Source organism: Aquila chrysaetos, chromosome 22, assembly GCF_900496995.4.
Source record: "Aquila chrysaetos chrysaetos chromosome 22, bAquChr1.4, whole genome shotgun sequence".
Lineage (NCBI taxonomy): Eukaryota > Metazoa > Chordata > Aves > Accipitriformes > Accipitridae > Aquila > Aquila chrysaetos.
In genome coordinates, this window is record NC_044025.1 from 9,101,228 (window position 1) to 9,122,801 (window position 21,574).

Consider the following 21,574-nt stretch of genomic DNA (forward strand, 5'->3'; position numbering starts at 1 on the left):
ATCACACAAACAGCTGTACTGGCATAATGCAAGTATTGGCATGGAGAAGGGAACAAGCAGCTGGTGGAATATCCATCCGCACAAGGTGCCCATGCCACTGAAAAATGCTCACTGTAATCATGGTCTGAGTTATACTTTATGATCTACATTAAAAGAATAAAGAAGTCCAAACTGATAATTGTAAACAAGGCTCTGGAGAGGAAAAGCAGAAATACACTTATGCTAATTGAGCTAGTGATGTGTGCCTAGTTCAGGTTCACTGAACAAATTTTCTGCAAGCTGAAGGCTCAGTACAAATTCTCTGAACTCGTTATTTCCTGTTGTCTCTTCAGACTCCAACACCCAAGTAAATCAAATCAGCACTCCTGGACTAAGAAGCACCAAAACAAAGAACTGGAAGGAACATCTCTGTTATCATTTCAGTCTCTTCTAGAATTGATAGCAGTCTATACAATTTCTTGTTTTTGTTACCATAGCAGGCAGTTTACTCCCTGGTATGTAAAAATCTTCTTTTAATTTCTAGTTTAAATTAATGCATGGTTATTCTAAGCCTGATTGTATTTGTGCCAGCATTGCCCATTCTTTTAAGTAGAACTTCTTTCTCTGAGTTTACCCCAAAGTCCTTTAGAGAGCAGTTACATCCTCTTTTTTGCTAGAGTAAATAAATTGGCCTAAGCTATGCCAAACTCTGTTAGACACTTCCGAATTAACAGACTTTTTCTTCCTTTTATCATCCAAGTATTCCTCTTCACTTACTCAAATTTTAGATTACTTTTTGGAACAGAGGTGGCTGGGACCTATAACATTTTCCAGCTCAACAACAAGTTTTATTGGTATACTCTCCATCTTTTAAACTAAGATCATTAACAGACATACTAAAATGTTTTGGTTTTACAGTAAGATTGATACCAGCAGCTTCTTGTGAATATAATTGTTCTTTTCTTTCTTCAGGATTCTTTCCTTTAATTAGTTATCTTATACTAAATGTTACCAATTGCATCCAATTCAATGGTAATGGGGACTGATAGCAGAAACAGGAAGCTGTCTTGATTTTAAAGTTTTAGTAATGATTACAACAGAAGACTTGAAGATTTTTGTTGTGCCAGTTTTGACTCATTTAATCTGAAAATGCACAGTAAAACTAATTTTGGCTACTGTCAATTTGGCTCACACAAGACTGTTAAGATTTCTTTGAAATACCATCTTTGGATTAAGAGCCACTATGGAACATTTTGAACCTCAGTGGTTTTAGTCTAATACAGACAATTTTTAAAAAGTTGCTAAAATGAAAGATATAATTCAACCTTATCTGCAGAGTGTTCTGGTAAAAGCAGACTGAGTTAAACATACTGCCTCTGTATTTCTTTGTTCCATATATTTATACTAGAAGTCCCTAACAGAAAGTAACTGTAGTTCTAATAAAATTAGTAACTGACAACCCTAAAGATAGGAATCAATAGTCATCTCCCCTTTATCTACATAGTTCATGTGATATGTTGTAAAGTTTTTATTTACTTGATAGTATCTACATGATTGTACTTGCTGACACATCAGGACAACATAGCTCCAAATGGGAGCTTATCTTCATGGTAAGCTAGTCTAATTTGGAGACTTCCGTCACATGGCTGTGGTCTTCTAAGCAATCCTCAGTCATCACCAAAAGGGGGGGAAAGCTACGTACCAATATAAAATGAATGTGCACTGTGCCTGCATTTAAAATTAGTGGGAACTGATAGCAGGGAGGGTAAACGAATGCAATAGGATGTCACCACCACACACCAGTACCACCACCAAGAAAAAAAAAAAAGTCAAATTCTTTCTTAGCCACTATGTATTTGGAAGGTATCATGCTCTGGAAGCCTCCTCTCTACAGCTATAGCTACCTACAAAATTTGTAGGGTAATTTAGTCAAATTAGGCTTAGAAGGCAGCAGGATGAACATGGGATGAAGGCAAGATGCAGTGTTTCAGGAACTTATCCTGCTTCTACAGCATAAACTGGAATTGTGCATGGACTCTGGTGGCAGCAGGCCTCTCATGATAGCTGGACAGCTTGCTGAAACCAGTCCTAGAGCTTGCATTTTCATATGCACTGAACTGACTTGCATATTTTACAGTTATTCCTACTTCTCACATACCCCTTCTGCAGCACCCTACAATTGCATTCTAGCAGGCAGCATTCACTCCACTGTAATAATCACAGAATGCTTTGCTCCACCTAAGAAACTAAGCAACTGATGGTTTAGTGTATGTGATGTTGATTTAGGCTTTCTTGGAGACACTCTGCACAGAGCTTGCCTTTAACTAAGTTTACTGAAGTCAATAAAGAACAATACGCAACACCATGTTTTAACTTGTTTTTCTGTTGGAATTATTCTAAGAGCTGCTCTGTTTCCTCCCAAACAAACCATGTTATAAATCAGTTTTTAAATGTTATCTGATATATGGAAGAGAGAGGTTTTCAAAATCTACAGAGATATAATATAAGAGACATTGAAAATGGAAAGTTCTTTAAAAAAAGGAAATTATAAACAAATTAATTGCCTTTCTCAATTTTACTTACATTATTGGCTTATTAAGCATATGCTGCTAGCGTGTAGCCTATGGGTAATAAGGAAGGAAATTATGGACTTTTAACAACAAACGTTATCTACTTAATAAAAGACTACTATTTAGTCTTGCAAGGCAAAATATTTTGTTGTATTAATTGAGAATCTAACAGGAATTGAAGGCGTTCAGGATTTTGTAGAACTTTGTGTCATATTTATCTAATACAAAAGACTTCTTCACGTTGGTAAGGAGTCGTTTAAAAAAAAAAAAAAAAAGACCACATTTTGAAGCACAGGGACATATGATTTTTCCACTCGTCTGTTTCTGCCTTATACTGTTTAAAGAAAAACTCATTAGTTTTAAGCACTGTTTCGAGGAAGAACAAAGACTTAAGAGTTTCTGTCTTTTCCTTGTTTTTCCTTTAGTTTAAGGAATCAATGTGCTGAGAGTGACAGCAATCCAGAGAGACATGTAAGGGTCTCAGATAACCCCAGCACTATGTCTAGTCTAATTTGCTCCCATATCCATGGCCAACCCAGTTTTATCGAATGTATAACTAAAGCTGCCTCCTTAGAAAATATTTCTGACTTGCAGTGTAGATGCTGAATTACATTATCTCTGTTCAACATGCAAGCTTATACATAGCTTACATATTAAAAAGTTTATATTTTTGTGGGAATAATATTTTTACACACCATGCTGCTCTAGATTTTTTTTTTTTAATCACAGTTAATATTGGGGAAAAACCACAAATATTTTTTTTTCTTTGCTTTAAAACAAACACATTTTTAAAACATCTGAAATGTTTGTTTTCAAATCCATTAATGCATTATATACAAGTGCCTTTTAATAACTGTACCTTGGTAGCACTCCTATACCCTTCACCTTGTCCCTCTAGTTTGGGATACTCAGAGCATTTTCTTTAATATATTGCAGAATTTACTCCATCATACATATGATGAAAAATGCAGGCTAGCGATGGGGGCTGAGCAAGAGGTTAACTTTCAGCTTCAGTAAGACACTTCCCATTTAGAAATAGATATGTGTTTTGTATGTCTCAAAAGAAAACTTCCTAGGTCATTCCAATAAATTAAAATACATATTTTGATTTTGAAACAGACTGTTTCTACTGAAAATGCCAACACAGCATTTTCTTATTTCCAACATGGAAGACATTAAAAAAAATAATTATTTTTTCTCTTAAGATACTGCAATTTCACAACTTCCTTATTTTCGTGCATTTTTACTTCTGTAATGTCAACATCTCTGTATCTGGATCATCAATGGTTACTGAAGCAAACACGCAGAGCTGCAGAGCTAAAGAAAGGCCAAATTCCCCACTTGGGCTGCCAGGGGAACTCCTTCTACTGCAAGGGTTACTCAGAGTTCAGTATGCATGGAATAAACACAGCATACTTTATTATGCATCCTGCTTCCCAGACTGCTGCTCCCCAGCCCTCCATCATTAAAGCAATAGTACTGTATTTTAAATACAGATTATGTAGTTTGCTCCAGGTCATATGAGATGTGATTAATAGCTAGAAATCCTGATTCACTGCTGTCTATTAAATCAATAGTCACCCCTCCATCTTTTAGATACGATGGTTTGTCCCACACATTGCCCTGTACCTCCACCAATTTTTCTGAAGTGTATTAACCTCTATCTATTGCACTTGTAAAGCCTGCTGCTTTATTTGTGCACATAAACCCCATGCACAGTTAAATTCTGCTATTCCAAAGGATTCCTTCAGCTGCAGTTCCTGAATCTGTGTTAAAGGGAACATTAAATTTAGATACTACTTTTTTTTTGAAGGCACATCTGGTTTGCAGTTGTCTTTTTCTTATATTTTAAAATCATGTTTACTAGTTCCCTCCCATCTCCTTCACTCTGTCAAGCTTTTCCTCTATTCTCTTCTCCTGCAGCTCACCTGAAGGGAAGAGTTAGATGGAACAGACAGCTGTCTGGTGATGGTGATAAGCTATTTGCTACCCTAGTAAGCCAAGCAAACAAGGATTTTGTCTTAAAGAATCTCAAAGGCAGACATGGGAAACCAACATTTGAATGAATTTTTTTACGCTAGTGCAGTGTTTATAATGTGCCACACTGAAAATACCAATGCAGGTTATTTGTGCAAGAACAGAAAGAGTTTGAAAATGTGTGAAGCAGAGAAGGATGCATTGCTTTTCTTGAAATACAAGAAAAGCCAGTTTTCTTTGCATATAAGTATTTTTTCAGGCTTCAGCTATGCTTTGATGTGTATGATTCACAGTAACATCTCACTGCATATTTTACAACAATCTGCAATTGTTTATATTTCCTTAGATACATTTAACAGGAGAAATATATATACTTTTGTAGTAGAGAAGATACATACATCTCACATGCCATTTCTTCACCATCTCCAAAACAAGCAGGTCTTTGCATCTGCTTGCTCTATTAACTGCTTTTATTACGTCTAGCCTGTAGTGTCCCTATTCAACAGTTTTATTTATTCTTGAGTTGGTCAGCAATAAATTTGCCCTTATTAATCAAACAACAGTGATGTAAAACTGGGAATATGAGACTATGTTGTTAACAGCTGTGATTTTATCTTAAACCCTGGAATAAGCCATATTTCTCTTAAAGCTTCCTTCCAGAATCAGAAGGAAAATCTGGAAAACACTTCAAAATCTGAACTTCCACTTGGAAGTTTCTTTACTTCATAGTACCAAACAACAGCTGTTCCCCTCTGAAATGACAGGGAAGCAGCAGGGAACAAGAAAACTAAACAGTAACAATTGTTTATTTTTCTAAACTTCATTTTTAACCTAAATTTGCATTTTTGAATGGCTCAGTTTTGGTAACATACAGATCACTTATCATTCTCAGGATGCTTAAAAATTTGGATGTTCAGTTCAGTGACTGGACAGCATGCCAACTTCCCAATACTCTGGTTCCTCAGACAGAAAATGCTTTGACAAAATTTGCACAAAGTTTAAAAAACAGTTGCATCCACCATTAATGCAGGATTCTAGTGTCCAGGATTATCCTTGTGACTCCCCTGGTAAGGATGCTGAGGTAGTTCTAAAACCAGTCTGAGTTTCTGTGAATGTTTCTCCAGAGTAGGCATGGTGTTTGAGAGCAGACTGAAAATCAGGTAGAGACATCAGTGTCATAAGCCATACTGCCATCTAGTGATAAAGCTTTAATTCTGCTTCTTAGCTGAATAAACGTCCAAGGGTGCTACAGATGGACTTCTGTGCCAAAATCTGTGCCTTAATAAGGCTAGTTGCAGCTTGTGTCCTAAAAGACAGGAGATTTAAAGAAACCAAAATACTTAAGCTCTTCCTGCATGATACTGGAATTTTTGTTGTATTTACAAAATTCGAGATATAGGCAGATTATTAAATACATTGATTGAAAATGCTACACTGCACTTGTTTAACAGCAAGTCTTCCACCCACCTTCAAAGCTCTTTTTTTGCTAGCAGCACCTGATAAGATTCTGTAAACAAGCCACAATGATCTTTGCTTGAGTTTACTCTCTGTTAACACAAGGGTCTCTGTTTGGCTTCAGGTTGCTAAGGTCTGCCTTGCAACACAATGTTGCCTTGGTTCAAGGTGGGCTGCCTTTTGGTTTCATTGTGCTTGTTTTTTTCATTTTGCTTCTTGGTAGAATGTAGAATTCTTCATGCAGAATAAGCCACGATAATGATTCCTGCATGCAAAGACAGGATGACAGCAAGATCAGGCTTTATCATAAAAATCCCTCTCAACTTGCTAATGCAGAGAAGTGTGATGAAGACATTCTGATATTGGTTTGAACTGCAAGGTCTGTCTCTGAGGATTGAAATATAAATTTCTTCAGCCCTTTGTGATTATTAACTACTAATTCTTTACAGTTCTAGAACACTTTTCTCTTGAAGCTGTCAATATCCTTTACAAATAATATGTTGCAAAGGCCAGAGGAATTGAGCAAGTAGTCTTCTCAAGGTCAGAGAGTGATGTCTGTGGGTCCACTACTGCTTAGCACATCTGAAAATTAGCTCTCACCTTCTCTTATGATTGTTGAGTTTCTGTTGTGATTATGGGACAGTCTTCAAGGGTATGCTGGATATAAACCACTATCCTGCTGTATTCTGGAGCCTGTAAAACAGGCAGACTGAGACAATTGTTTGAAGAAAAGTAAGTATCATTTATCCTGCTCTATTCATCTCCTTTGATTGTTAGGCTCATGCAAGTCTGTGATGCTTTACATACTAATATTAACTACTTCATTATTTTCATTTTGGCAGATGGGATAGGGGAGAAACAAAAATGCTGAAACAGAGAAAAGAAGATGGGAAAGGAGGCTAACATATGGAAAAAATAGAGCTAATACAAAATGGGAGCACATCTCCCACTGAGCGATACTGGAATTAGCAATAAAACACTTCATAATTAACAGCAACTAAAGCTATACTTATAGGATTAAATCTCTGGTTTGCTTACATTTTTATGCCTAGCTTTCCTCTTGCCACCTGTGGAAATGCTAGTGCTTAAGGGTACGATGTATGAGGAGAGGCTGAAAGGACTGGGTCTCTTTGCTTTGGCTTGGAGAAATCAAGACAAAGCAGGGAGACCTTATTGCATTCTATAACTACTTCACTGGAAGAGAGAGAGAAAAAGGAGTCAGACACTTCTCAGAGGCATGGTGATAAGAGGAGGAAGAACAGACACAACTGGGAATATGAGAAATTATATTAGCACTTTTTTTTTTTTTTTTTTTTTTTTTAAAAAAAAAAAACCATGAGGCTGGTGAAATACTGGAACAGGTAGGCCAGAGAGGATGTGGAATCTCCATCCTTGGCACTGGTCAAGACTCAAGTAGAGATGGCCCTGACCATCTAAACTTCAAGGCAGCATGCCTTTAACCAGACATGTTTTGAGTGGGGGGTCAGACTAGAGGACCTCTGGAGGTCCCTTCCAATATAAATTATGAGTCTATGACAATATAATCAACCATTTCCACCTCGGCTGCTGAGCCAAATAAAAAATGTCCTTTGTCCACAAATGAAACCCACAACATAGTAGGAAAATTTGAGCCTGAAACAGATTCCGCTTCTTTGCCCCATCTCTCAAAAACTATACTTGGCACAAACCTGGAAAAAAATTTTCAAATGTTTTAAACCACTTATAAAGTTAATTCCTTTACTAAGGATTCAAAATAGTGTCAATCACCTTGATTTTTTTTTTTTGTTTACTACTATGCAAATGAACTTTGACATAGTTAGCTTACCAAAACTCTTAGCTTATTAGAAAATGTAGTAATTAAATAATGGCTTTATAACCGTAATTTGGTAAGATAAAATCAACACAATCTTTTGAAAACATTGCAGGAAATTAAAAAAATAAAATACTGGAAATCTTAAAAAAGTATCAAAAAGACCACTCATTCAAAATAAAAAAATGTTTTTCTGCAGAGGAACATCATCCTCTGAGAGCATATTTGTCTCAAAAGTCCTAATCTTTGTGAAAAGATGATTCACTATAAAAAAAACACCTCCACTGCTGCACAATGCCTTAAAGTTATTGCTATCTCCAGGGACTGGCATCGAAAAAAAAATTAAATTTTGCTAATCACACATGCATGGACTTTGATTAAAATCTGTATTATGCACCCAGAATTTGTAAGCCAAGGGGAATCTATTGGTTTCCACTTTTGTTTTCAAAAACATCAACCTGCATTTCTGTACAGCTTTTCTACAAGTGATTTGTACTCTTAGGCCCAGTTTATACCTTGGTTTTGTGGCTGTTTTTTTTTTTTTTTTTATCTGCACTGTGGCCACACAGCATTACTATTTGTAACCCAAATGTCACTAAGAGCTCTTTCGCCAGAGGCATTTAGACCTTCTGTGCCCTAACTCTTCACAGCTGCATCACAGCCTCCAGCTTCCTCTCCTAGAAAAAATGCTTATTAGATTATTGTTACATGCTGCTATTCTTGTGCTTGCACAAAGGCTGACCAGAGGGCTAGATAGAAGATCTGCTTTCCCCCCCGCTTCAGGCTCCTCAAAGCTGGAAAGTAGTTTGCTCAGAAAAGATGTATGGACTATACATGTAGTATGTACAACTATACAAGATGTAGGTTCCTGCAGAAAGGAGCAATTCTTGCAGAGAAGCACAGAATCACTAGGGTGGCTATTGGCCACTGAGTGATGTTCACAAGGGTGGAAGCAGCAGGAGAGGTTTTTGTCCAGACGCTGCGATTAGGGACTGAAGGAAAGCAGAAACGTATACCAGTATGGGGAGCTGCAGTGAGACATTTCACATCTCTTCTTTATTCCTGAGGAGGGATGATCAAGCTAGAATTGATTTATATCAGGTCATCACAGCACACAAAGTCAGAAAGAGAAATGGCTAGAACTAGCTTCATAGCATCTTGCTGCTATGCACTGGATAAGCTTACAAGCAGGAGACAGGCAAGCAGAGAACACAACCACTGCAGGTCCCCCTGTGCTCAGTCGCTGGTAACTGGAATCACAACTAACTGAAATAGCAGTGAACAGTGAAATCCTTTCACTACTAATTTTCAGTCTTCTGTTTGAGAAAGAATCCTTCTCCTAAAACAGTGGTATTTTTTTGCAAGGTTTGTTTTTTTTCTGGTCAGTGCCTTCTCTTTTAAGTCATTGTGACCTACATACAGACATGATCCAAATAAAAAATTAAAGAGAGCTTTACGTGACATTGCTTGGCTGAGCCAGCTCTGGAGTTGCTGTGGCCTCTCTGTTATTTTTTCACACAGGATCAGATATGAGTTTATATAATTTTAGTTTGTTTGGGTTTTTTTTTCACTATCATGACAAGTGTTTAAATATCTCTCAACAAAAAAATAAAAATCTAGAGTTTACCCACTAAAGGTGGCACTGATGGACACACCCTTGCTAGTGTTATCCTAATATTAAAAAAAAAAAAAAAAAAAGCCTAGAGTTACGTATCTGTCTGAATAAAACACAGGACTGAGGCACACAATGAAGTTACTGTGAGTTAACACATTACCACTGAGCCACAGTAACCGACACACGGGTTCCCCTTAGCTGCTTGCCAACACGCAGTACAACATGTTAGCTTAAATCATTTTCACCAAGACACTTTGATGAGGTTTGGATGGCACAAGAAATTACTCTAGGGATATGGAATCCAACCCCTGCTATAACTTACATTTAAATCAAGATTGGTAGGATCATTACTACCTGATGACTGTTCATTAAGCCTGGGTGAGATAAATTTGGTAGTCAGTTCAACTCCCAGTGGCTGGAGACTTGCTGCAAACTGATTTCATAGCACAAAGGTCTATTCCATTTGGAATAACTCAGGCTATGAACTGATCTCTGTCTGGATCACCAGCTGGAAGCAGAGTTATACTGCTGTTCCAGAACATGCAATTCACTCCCACAGCTGGCACCATTTTGACAAACAAAAAAATAACCAAGAACTGAACTGCCCTGAAGGATCCTCTGCTTTGTGATTTCTCCCTGCAGGTCAGGGCTCTATCTTACCAGTACAGCAAGGGGCACTGTCAGGGCTCATGATATACCTGCACTCTGGGTATAAACAAAGAAGTGCAGATCCCACTGCTGTCAGTCTGGCACCTTTCACTAGCCCTACATTACTCAGCAGTTAGCAGAGAGAAACAACAGGCATTTCAGCATAGTGAAGGAGAAGCAGCTGGGTAGAGGATGAAGGAATAGAAAGAAGCAATTATACTATTATGGCTATCAAACAAGGCCACATCACTCTTACTTGTGCTTGGGGGTGCAAGGCCAGCTCATATCCACCTTTGCTGCTGATTGTTTTTTTTGACAGAAATTGCTCCCTAAACAGTCATGTTCAGTGATTATTTGTCTCCTTCCTTCTTCCTCTGATTACAGCCAGACTGGGATATCCCTGATCCGCATAGAAATGAATATTTTAAAAGTCAGTGCTGTCCTCAAAGGGGCTTGTGCACCATTAGGTCTCCAGATTTACTGCACTAGCAAAGAACAGTGTAGTAATGAGGTAGAAGCAATAGGCTACAAATAAGGAGAAAAGAGCTAAAAGAAAAGGATTTTGTCTTGGTACATACCTGACTGTAATTAAAATTATCATTGAGGTCCTGCCTTTATATAAGGCATTTTCACCAAATTTTGTAACCACGCTCATAGAGCCAAATCTATATTATAGTAACTCTTCTCGATTCTGCACTCAGCACATGCACTGTATTTTGCCTATGACCATGAACACCTGGGAAGCACTACTATCAAAAAATAAAGCATATTTAAACATGACTTTTGATGTGTTATTGTGTTATATCAACTTCTCCTGTTTTCTAGGTCTCTGCATGAGAAGTTTTACCACAGCTAACAGCAGTTTGTGCAAAATAGTAACTATTCCCTGTGGTGTATGACAGTAGCACAGATTTTCCCAGAACTATTGAGAAAGCACAGTTATTAATTGTAACATGTGTACCCAGGCTGATACAGTTGGCAACAAAAATGCTAATGAATGCAAGGAATTGTGTTCTTACTGTGTAAGATGTGTCACAGCCTCATCACCTGCCTTCAGAGTTTTAAGTCCACTGCCTATTTCCATGTTAATTATTCTAGTCTCCCCTCAAAGAATGTTCAAGTCCAAGCCACAGCTTAAACCTATTCTCTTCTGGGTGTATTGCTTTACATTAATCCAAAAACAATCACATAAGTATCAGTCCATTTTTCCACCCCATTCATAGGTCTCGTACCTCTCTTCTGGCCATTCACCAGCTCTGCTAACAGAAGAGCCCTGAAATCCAGTTATATTCAACCTTGACTCACTGGGTGGACCTTCTCTCCCATTGAACCATATAAAGCTTTGTGGTTGCTTTATGCCTATAACGACTGTGTCTACTTGCTTAGCTCTCTGAATTGACTCATTTTTTCCATTATTTGGGAATGATTCAAGAGCTTATTTTGGCTTGACCAGATCTGACTCACCCTGGGTGACTTCAGAAATTGGAATCGAATTGAGATTGGTGTAGAAAAAGCAAAACTATAGCCCAATTGTAACTACAGTCTCTCTACTGACGTGACAAATAATTCCTGGCCTCCAATCTGAATGCAGAAGCAGTATTTGTCTGGTCTATCACTGGTCCAAGCTTGCAATAATCAGCCAATTTTGTTTTATTCTGAGGAAGAAAACATAATGAATATCATGAATCCCTTTTATGTTAAATTTATGCCATAGAGGAAAAAACCCTTACAATTACAAAAATTTCACTGTACCACAGATAAAAATTTAAGAAATCCATTCTTACATATATATGAACTCATGATGTAAAATCAGAGAAATAGTATCAAATTTCCCCAATTACAATGTATTAAAATAGACATCAGTGTTTTTAACTATAAAATACTACTTTGTTTTAACAGAGTGGCTTATGAAAGTTTTAAACACTTGTGTATTTCATACATCAGAGTTGCAAAGTCTGTTCTATGCCTGCAAGTACAAGGTAGGCCAGGTTATGAAATATGCATAAAGGGCCACTGCCAGGTGAAAAACACTGGGCAAAATTCCAAGAGCTTTACTGTGTACTTGTTCAGTTCTTTGCTGGGCAAACTCCTGTGGAAATCGATGGGAATTTTGCCTGAGCAGAGAACAAGGAATGTAATACTCAAAAACAAGCAAACAAAATATGTATTACAAAAAAGTAGGATTATTAGAAATACAAAAAAAGCTACAATATTGAAGTCTAATGTACTACTCATGATTATGCAGTTAGTGAGATTTATGCACTCTCTAGGCTTAGACTGTAAAAATAAGTGTTCAGTTTTTTTCTCATTAGTTCCCTTCTGTTCAACATTTGATAAGATGCTACTATTGTGTGTGAGCTATCAATGTTTCTTTATTAAAAGAATCAAAACAAAATTTCTACTGAAAAAGAAATAATGGATTGGATTTAGGTTTGGAAAAACAGTACGCAAATCCTAAAGGAGCAGAATTTGACCTGTCTACAATTTGATTGCAGCACCTCACCAGCTAATGATGTCAATGCAAATGATTGCTCTGTTGACTCATTTCAAGGACCTTAAGAACTTCTTAACTTTTTGCACGAGGGCAACCCTTTGGGGAAAAAAGAAGTCACTCAGAGTAACGCTGAAGTTTAGGTAGGTAGTTTTACTTCTGGAGCCATCAGTAGTTTAGACATCTAACCTAAAAAAACTATAACTATCTGTCTTTTTTCAAGAGATTCTCAGTGAAAGTAATTTGATAGCACAAGGCAACTGAATAATTGTATCAATCATGTTAGAACAAAAATGTGTCAAATCAGAAGTTGCTCCTAAATGCATCTTCCTCAAAGGTATGGAGGATGCTTTGTGATGATTGATTATATTCCAATTATTGAATTTTAAACAATACCGATTTTTACATCTTTCTTCACCTCAGAGAGGATAAGACATTTTCTCCTTCCTTCTTCTGTTCTTTCCTCTGTACTGCTAAGATATGTGGCTGCTTTAGCTTTTATGCAGAATCCTAACTGCAACTTCTCCATTAAGAGACAGCATGATTTAATTCTTTTAATTCTTTTGGGACACAGACACTTACATTGCATTGTATGATTCACCATACCCTATTTACTACAGAAACGTGTCACTTGACAGGGTACATCATGAAATTGAAGTTGCATTTCAGAACATTTTTGTCATTCGAATGGATGCCAAAGCAGAACAAAGTGATCACCCTCAGACATGTACTAGATTGAAGTACAAGAACTGGTGATGAAACATTCAGTAAACATAACATCTAACCGACCCAGTAATCAATGACAAGGGGGTGAAAGTAATATTAAATGCCAGTGGTCCTCCAACATTATCCAGACTGCAGACCTCAAAACCACAAAGAATGAACCTTGTATGAAGGACAGATTGGTTGGAAGCAGTGTTGCAGTTTTAAATTATTCTCAATCTTTCCCCCATAATAAGTAGAATGACATGGTACAGTTCATTTGTTTTTCTAACAGTTTTCCCTCTCTTTTTATTCCATTACTTTGGTTGAGCCTATGTAGAAGAATCCTATAATCTTGCAAAAAAGTAGTCATTAATATGTCCTTCCTTTTCAGAATGAAGTATCTCTACTGTGGTTTAATTTCTATATTTTTCAAACTAGTATAAACTACACTGGGGAAAAAAGCATTTTAAAATCAGTTCTCAATGTTTTTGCAGCCTAACTATGCCTACTAGAAGCATGAAGAAAAACAACCACACTTCTAACCAATCATTCCAATGAATAGAAATAAATTTAGGCTGGCAAAGGTATCTTTGCCTGGTAGAGTATGTACTATTCAGCATGGTGGTTTTAGCTGTAGTGGGGAAGGAACTCCATCTGTTAAAAAAACCTGTGCTATACAGCTACATCAGCATATCCTTGGTACTGCAGACTTGGCCCTTATTCTGTGATAAGCCTCCACATGGGAATTAGATTAGTACAGCTATAGAGAAATGCATCATAGTTACACCAATGTATTTCCTCACAAGGATGGTGAAGCAGTTATTGAAGGCTTGCATTTTTCTTTTTATTATTTGCTGGGGGATGAGAGGGGAAAGTTTCAGATGGACAACTCTAGAAATAAGAGAATTTGTGTTATAAAAGATACTAATACTGCATCATCCTTCATATGTAATTCAAGATCAGACATTACTGCTATTACCCCAGTGAAATAACATAGTGTGTTTAAACATTCTGCACTATTTTCATGCATTCTACTACCATTTAAGAATTTGCAGTACCTACTGAGCACCACTATTCAAGTTTCCTTCCCTAAGGCTGGCATATTACTTTACTTCACAACTTATTCTCTAGTATTTAAATTTGCCAGTAACAAAACAAACAAAAAAAGAAGTGTGGTGACTTTGAGCATTTGCCTAGAAAATACAATGTTATATGCTTTAATTACAGCATTGAAACTCCGGGCCTACAGATCCTGCAAGATACTTTGTAGAAAATACTATACAGCCTCAGTGGATTCCACAGTAAGAGTTGATGTTAACCAGACAGAAAGAGACAGGACTTTGCTACATGACAAAATCGCTAACATTCCTGATAACCTCAACAACATAAAAATTAGGTTTTTGCAGCTTTAGAAGTCACTTGACCAACGGAAGAATTGCAAAAATCTGAACAACCCCATTCCAGCCTTCTGACAGAGCCACATTCACAAAGTCCTGAATTCAGCCTTGCTGTCAGACTCCATGGGCTGTGCACAGCTCTGGAGAACTGCGTGACGTGGGTAAAAACATTCCGTGAGGCAACACAGCCTTCCTGCTTAGGTCCTTGTAATGCCCACCCCTATAATGCAACAGTTCAAATTTCATTGAAATGCTCTGAAACCCTGCTCATTGTCCCAAAATCGCCTGTCAAAACCCTTCACAGACTCCTGCTAACAAAACAACCCTTTCTGAATATAAACAAGAATCTAGTTCTGCATATTATGCTTTGGCAAAACTTCCATTGACTTCAACTCTCAGGTAGAACACAGACAATAATCATGACAAACAACAAATGCAGGAGCTCACAGGCAAGATCCAGCCACGCTTATCTTATGGAATGCAGTTAAAAGGAACAAACAATGTTTTGCAAATTATCAAGATTAGTTCTAATTACATTCACCTTCTGCCTTTAGAGTTGCTAATAGATAGATATGCAGAAGTCATGGCTAAACACAGACTGAATGACACAGTGACAGAGATGTTATTATACCTTGGCATCTAATTTTATGGACTTGTCTGTGACAGGACCAAGGAAAAGGATTTCTTAGAGTTTCCATTTTGACTCTGTCACTCTAACTCTACATTCCCAAAAATTTTGGACAAGCAACATTTACTATCTTGCAAATTTTTCTGCTGATCACCATGTGTCCTTATCATTGACAGGATAATCAAGTCTCTTATGTTAATCACCTCTGACATCGTTTTGTGGACCAGCTGCCAATCACTTACCCTGACATAGCAAACAACAGTGGTTTACTGATTACAGTATCAGAACCACAGCCTATTTTGTTTTGGAGATGATGGAATGTTTTTTCTATGTCTGTAAGGCCTGAGTTAAGGGGAGTCTCTGAATGAGGGCAACACTATTTCCCAACTATTGACAATCAAGCACACCCTTGAAAGATAACAGAGCAAGCTCTTAGCTTGAAGGATTCTTTCTCTTGATCTGCAAACCAATTGCAAATAGTGTTTTCTCAGAATTAGAAGTTACAAGATAACCTGGTAAGAGCAATTAAAAAGTGACCTGACTTTATCAAAGGAAGTGAATTGCCAAGGACCATGCTGGGTATTGCTGATGAGCTCTGACAGGAAGACAGGCTGAGCTTGAATACTCCATAAATTGATCCTACCTGGAATTAGATTAGGTAACGGTAAGAAAACACATGTATCAGCTATGCACAAAATACAGGTGATACACTTCTTGTTTTGAAACACACTTAGCACAACAGGTTCTACAACTTAAAGTCCACAAGAAAACAGAACATGAGACACTGACAAAAATAAAGATCTGTAAGAGAACACAGTGTGATATACTAAAAAGAGCAAAATGGTTTAAGATCTAGAAAGAATTAGAGTGGTCAGAAGCGCAGATATCTTAGTAATCAGGACCAAATGTTCACGTTGTCATTTCACTGTGTTAACGATTGAACTCTGTAGTCTTGTGGCCAGACTGTCTTTTCAGTGCTCTTATTTCAGGGAGCACTGAAAATCACTGCATGCCAAGCATAGTTTGCTGTCAATGTGCAGGGTCCTAAAAGCAGTACAGCATTTTCTCCCTTGCATACTTAATGCTCATTGGGTTTTAGCAAAGAAAGGTCTCTACAACTTTAGTCTAACCAAGCCTAGTTAGACAGTGGCACAAATACAAAATTGCTGACAGAATTAAGGCATGTGACAACACAATGTTATAGCATAGCTATCCTTTATTAGGTGAAGGAAGGTATTTCCCACCTGAAACTCCAAGCACCACACATTTCTTGAACCAAATGAAAAGCTTTTCAGCACATGGCAGAGAAATGAAGAGATTTTGCAAGATTAACTTCACTGTTAAAGATGAGGTGGGATGACAGCACTCAGCTCCAGCTGCTGAATGCTATATGCATACCCCTAGGCTACTGACAAGATGGCAACTACATCCTCAGCTAGTCCTCATTTTGGGGGAGGAGGTGAAAGGGGGAGAAGGACCTTAATTTGAATAGCTAAAAATTTGTACTGTGTTCCAAAGAAAGAAGGGACATAAGTACACAACTCTCCCCTTCCACCCCTCTCCCCAAAAGGTTGACTGAGAGCAATCTCTGTAGTTTATTTCCTTATATATTCCCATTCAATACCTGTGATATTTTAAAATTAATAATAAATTTGTCATTTTTATTAAACACTAGGGACCATTTATTATTTTTATAAAGAATGCAAAAATATACAGAGTAGACAGGGACACATGCAGTCTGAGGTACATTTTCAAGATCAGAAAAGCTGAAAATACTTGTCTGTGATGATAGCATTTCTTGAGTTGGTAAACCATGCACGTCAGATGAGGCCTGAGGAAGTAAGGGGGTGGATAAAAGGGAACTCTGCGGAAAGACAGAAAGAAAAGAGAAACAAATAGACAAAGAAGGAATGAGAACCAATCCTCTAGCAAAGTGTTACCAAAAAAAATCCAGGAAAAAAAGTCTCTGGCATTCAAAAATTTCTAACTGCAAGTTTTTATTCTAATTTTAGTCAGAGAACAGAGCATCTGATAAAGAGATGAAATGTGCACATCAGGCATAGAGACATTAGCATACACAAATGGGCCATGACCTCTCCAACTGTTGTTAGTGCTTTTGTGTGTGTGTGTTTGCAGACACCATGAGGGACAAATTCATCCTCAGTATAATTGGATTAAAAAGTCAGTGGAATTATATCAGAAATAAATATTAACCTGAATATCTTTATATTAATGTGATTAGATGGTATGGGAAGATTCCAGCTCTGAGTGGCTCCCCCCCCCCATGAGAACTGCAGACCTCAGTACCAGCTGGAGTTTTTTTTGTTGGTGGTTTTTTTGGGGGTGTTTTTTTTAACTGAGCTTAACTGGATGGCATAGCTAAGCAGTATGCTACAGCTTTCAATACTTTGGCCTTTTTAAGCGAGGGGGAAAGGCTTGAAAAACTTGGATACATTGTGATTTATGCCACACCCGTCCCCTTTGAACAGTTTCAAAACTGTATCACAACAGAGGCAGAAAGAACCAAGTTAGGGTGGAATCCTAGGCTCCACGGTCTCTCCATTTTATGACTTTCGAAACATCAAACATAGTAGATAGCAAACTCAGAGGAAGATCCAATTACAAAACATACCAGTTATGAATGGCACATGGACAATAAGACAAGGGAGTGAGACAAAAGTTACTCATTCTTATTCAGGTAAACTGTGAAGTCAAGGTGACTTCAAGAGGGATGGCCAATTATAAGCACACTTTTGAAATCTACCTAGCAAATCCCAACACAAATTTGTTCTATTTTGTTGACCTTACTGCAGTGCTTCACTTTGATTTATAGCCAATCCATATATAGTTGTTGCATGTAGGGCAATGTCTAGCTGGAAAACACATTTGCCTTCACCGGCCATTTCACTGAAATACATCCAATTGGTCATGTAAACCAATTAGCAAGAAAGCTGAATGTGTCAATAACTTAATTTAAGGAGAGAAATTAATTTGTAACTTATGGAATAACTAGATGCATCTGAAAGACTAATTATCTGGTTATTGTGTCTTTGTCAAGGATAACATTTAGCACTTACATGGCACTTGTCATCCTCAAGTTGTTTTTAAACATTTGCTATAATTAAACCACATTACACTTCCGTGAATGAAAAGTTATTGTCCATATTTCACAGCCAGCAAAGCTGAGGCTACAAGTTAGCGACAAAGTGAAGGACACAATGTCAGAGATGTGTTGGCAGCTGCTTGCTTCAGCTCGGGAAGTACAATGGTTCCAAATGATTACTAGTCAATTCTATTTCCGCTATTGTCCCATCGTCTTAAGCTCTGTCAGCACAAAAAACCTAAATGAGAATAGACTATGTAGGATTCCCATCTCTACAAGTAATTAGGGTCAGTATTTTACCATTCCTTTTATTCCTATTTGACATGAAATTTATCTCCACGGACCACAGGTAAGGAAAAGCCACACCTCAATAGCTCTAAGTTCTCTTGATCTTGGGGTCAACAGAGCTTGTCTACAGATGTAGAACAACCTCAGAAACACTACCATGTTTCCACAACCAAAGAACAAAAGAGTTGCTTTGACATATTAAAGGTGAAAGAGACTTTTTTAATTTGCTTGGAAGACTTCTATGAGAAATTCTAAACCAATTACCACATTAACTTGCCTATACTTGAGTTTAGGCCTCCCAATTTATTCTAGCTCCAGTGATAATGTCACCAATACATTACAGGCATGTCAGCAGAATATGCATTTCAACCCACAACCTATGCCAAACCAACTAATTATTGAACAATATAGCCATTAAGTCAAGATGGGTATTTTTGCATAGAAGCAGGCAGGGATCAGGATAGGAACAACACTGCAGTTATAATATGGCCTGGAGGATAAAATGCAACACACTTATATGTGTTACAAACAGTCTTGCTGGTACTGGAGGGAAAGCTGCATAGTTATTTGTATTACAGTGGCAGGTAAAGGTTACAACCAGGGTTGGGCCCAATTGTTTTATGCTCCATACAAACATATAGAGAGACCTCCATGTACCTTGCAATCTGCATTTTGGAAAGTACTTTAAATCAGAAGGAAAATTTAAAAATAAAACAAATAAACAAACAAACCAAAACCTTGGGCAATATACCGCCCAAATAAACGTTTCCATCTCTGCACTCCTGTTTGGTAGCTTGTGTCAAATCAGAGTGAGATGCATTTGTGAAGCAGCCCTTGAGCCCAAGGGATAGGTGCCATACATTACTAGGGAAGAGAGCACCACTGCTGCCTGCTTGTTGTGCACTTGCATGGAAAACAAGAGCTAATAAAGTTCATGTAATTCATACTTAAGTACATAGAAAATACTGCAGAAAAGACAAGACTCAGGAGCAATTTTACAGATAAAGCAAAGAGTGGTGCATAAGCTTCTTCTCATTCAAACAGTGGTAATATTAACTAGCTAGCTAGCATGTTCCTAGAAATAAGGGGACAAGGAAACAGGTCAGAAAAAACCAAACAAACAAAACTGGGAAATACTCAGGAGCCCCAACAGGCTCTTTTACTTCAAATGCCAGTCCTGCCTTAGGTATTTTTTTGTCCTTTCAACTTTTGAAACACTACACACATAAGTTATTCTTATAAAGATGCTGCAGTAACCAGGAGATTTCTTGGCTTGAATCAAGCAAGAAATAATTTCCAGAAGAGGATTTGGGAGGTCATACTGTTGGGAAAAACTTTACAGTATGAAAGCTTGGATATCTGTTTATACTGAACTCATTGCTCTGCTAAGTCAACTCATAGCAACAGGTATCTGATCCTAAAGAGCACACATGTACCTATAATTTTATCTTTTGTGCATTTAACATTTGATGAAATGTTCTAATTTCACAGTCCTGCAAAGTAAATCATCTGTACTTCCACAAAATAAGTTTCTTTACAGCTCTAGTATGTTCCATTCCTGCCAGAGGATTTATTGATCTGTGGGCCTGTCCATATGTTGAGATGGATGCAGCTGCATGTTCGTCCTGCATCCTGAACTGGGCAATGGTTAGGCATAAACCAATGTCAATCCACAACCTTTTAGTCATGCTAATATACAGCTGCCTTTGCAGGAAAAGAGCTGTCCCCCTGCAAGGCCCTTAATTAACATAGCTTCATAGGCTAAGCTAATGTGACACCATCTGAGCATGTCTATATAGACATGCTCTGTCAACAGTCACCTACTGACTGGCTCTGCCTCCTGAAGAAGAGATGAAGACAGTTATCTGAAAGGAAATAGATGGTGAACTTCAACTCGCTTTCTGTAATCATGCAATGTTCATGATCTTGGTGCACAATAAACAGTTCTAGGCTGAATCAGATCCATCATGAGATGCATACTCCCATGTAAAATTTTCCTGCACTGATGTTACTGCAGCTACCCACTGATCAGTTTGCTTTGATCTTAGCTCTTAACTGGAGACTAGTGGACAAGTTGGTGTGGCAGACTGAATCACGTATTAATTTAAGACAATCATCCTACTCTTCCCTCCTCCTTTCTCTCTCTCTTTTAAAGACTGTAGATTATGTAAGTCAGTGTTCTGTAAAGCACTTTAAGAGCCAGTGATTGTAACACGCAATTTAAACGCCAGCTCAACACAATATTTGAAGGAGGAGAGATAATTACTGATAGCACTAAAAGTTGAAAAGAATTGTATAAAAGGGACAGTGTGAATAAACAGCTCAAGAATTAAGAAAAAGAACTAAATATACTTGAGAGACCTTGGTCAAATTATTTTCATTTACATAAAGATTATCTTGTTCAATGATTTTCCTCTATATTATACATAGATGGCTAAGAAATATTTATGACAAAAGGAACAAGACAGAACAAAAGCCTAGATGAAATAAGAGCTATTAATGAGGAAGAGGTACAACTGCAGAAATAAGAGGATTCCATTTTAATTGTCAGAAACAAACCGGGTCTTTGATGCTGAGCGGGCATGAACTGAAGTCATCAATTTAAGAGAGCTACACTTACTTAGGCCTGCTGGGCAGCTGCCTCCAGCAGTTACAGGAACATGGTGGCGTTTACACCACTGTCAATGATTTGCCATGTGACTATGGAGGAAATACAGTTCTAAATTTTCAAAATTACCATTTGCTTTGGACATTGAGGATTTTCACCAACTGATTTAGTGTCTGTTTTCAAAGGCCCTAAATGCCTATAAAGATATTCTGGCAAACAGGTTTAATTCCTACCCTGAAGGAAGGTGTTCATCCATCAACCCTTTGTATATATTTTGATGTTAGTGCTTTAACAGAGGGA

At 37.6% G+C, this 21,574-nt stretch overlaps 1 protein-coding gene across 9 annotated transcripts in view; it reads right to left on the reverse strand.

Annotated features, from left to right (window-relative positions):
* Positions 1–21,574, reverse strand: part of FABP6 (fatty acid binding protein 6) — a 69,857-nt gene that overhangs the window by 35,824 nt on the left and 12,459 nt on the right. For 2 of the 9 annotated variants that reach the window (XM_029997609.1, XM_041119379.1), the window contains exon 2: positions 5,994–6,246. The exons of 5 other annotated variants lie outside the window; for them this stretch is intronic. Coding sequence is in view for 1 of the 4 variants with exons in the window: in XM_029997608.1 (XP_029853468.1) it covers positions 17,052–17,070 (19 nt within the window). In the remaining 3 variants the exon portion in view is untranslated. Of the gene's footprint in view, positions 1–5,993; positions 6,247–6,581; positions 6,637–17,051; positions 17,140–21,574 lie in introns of those variants that run through there. 2 more of the 9 variants (XM_029997611.2, XM_029997608.1) reach the window with 2 other exon arrangements.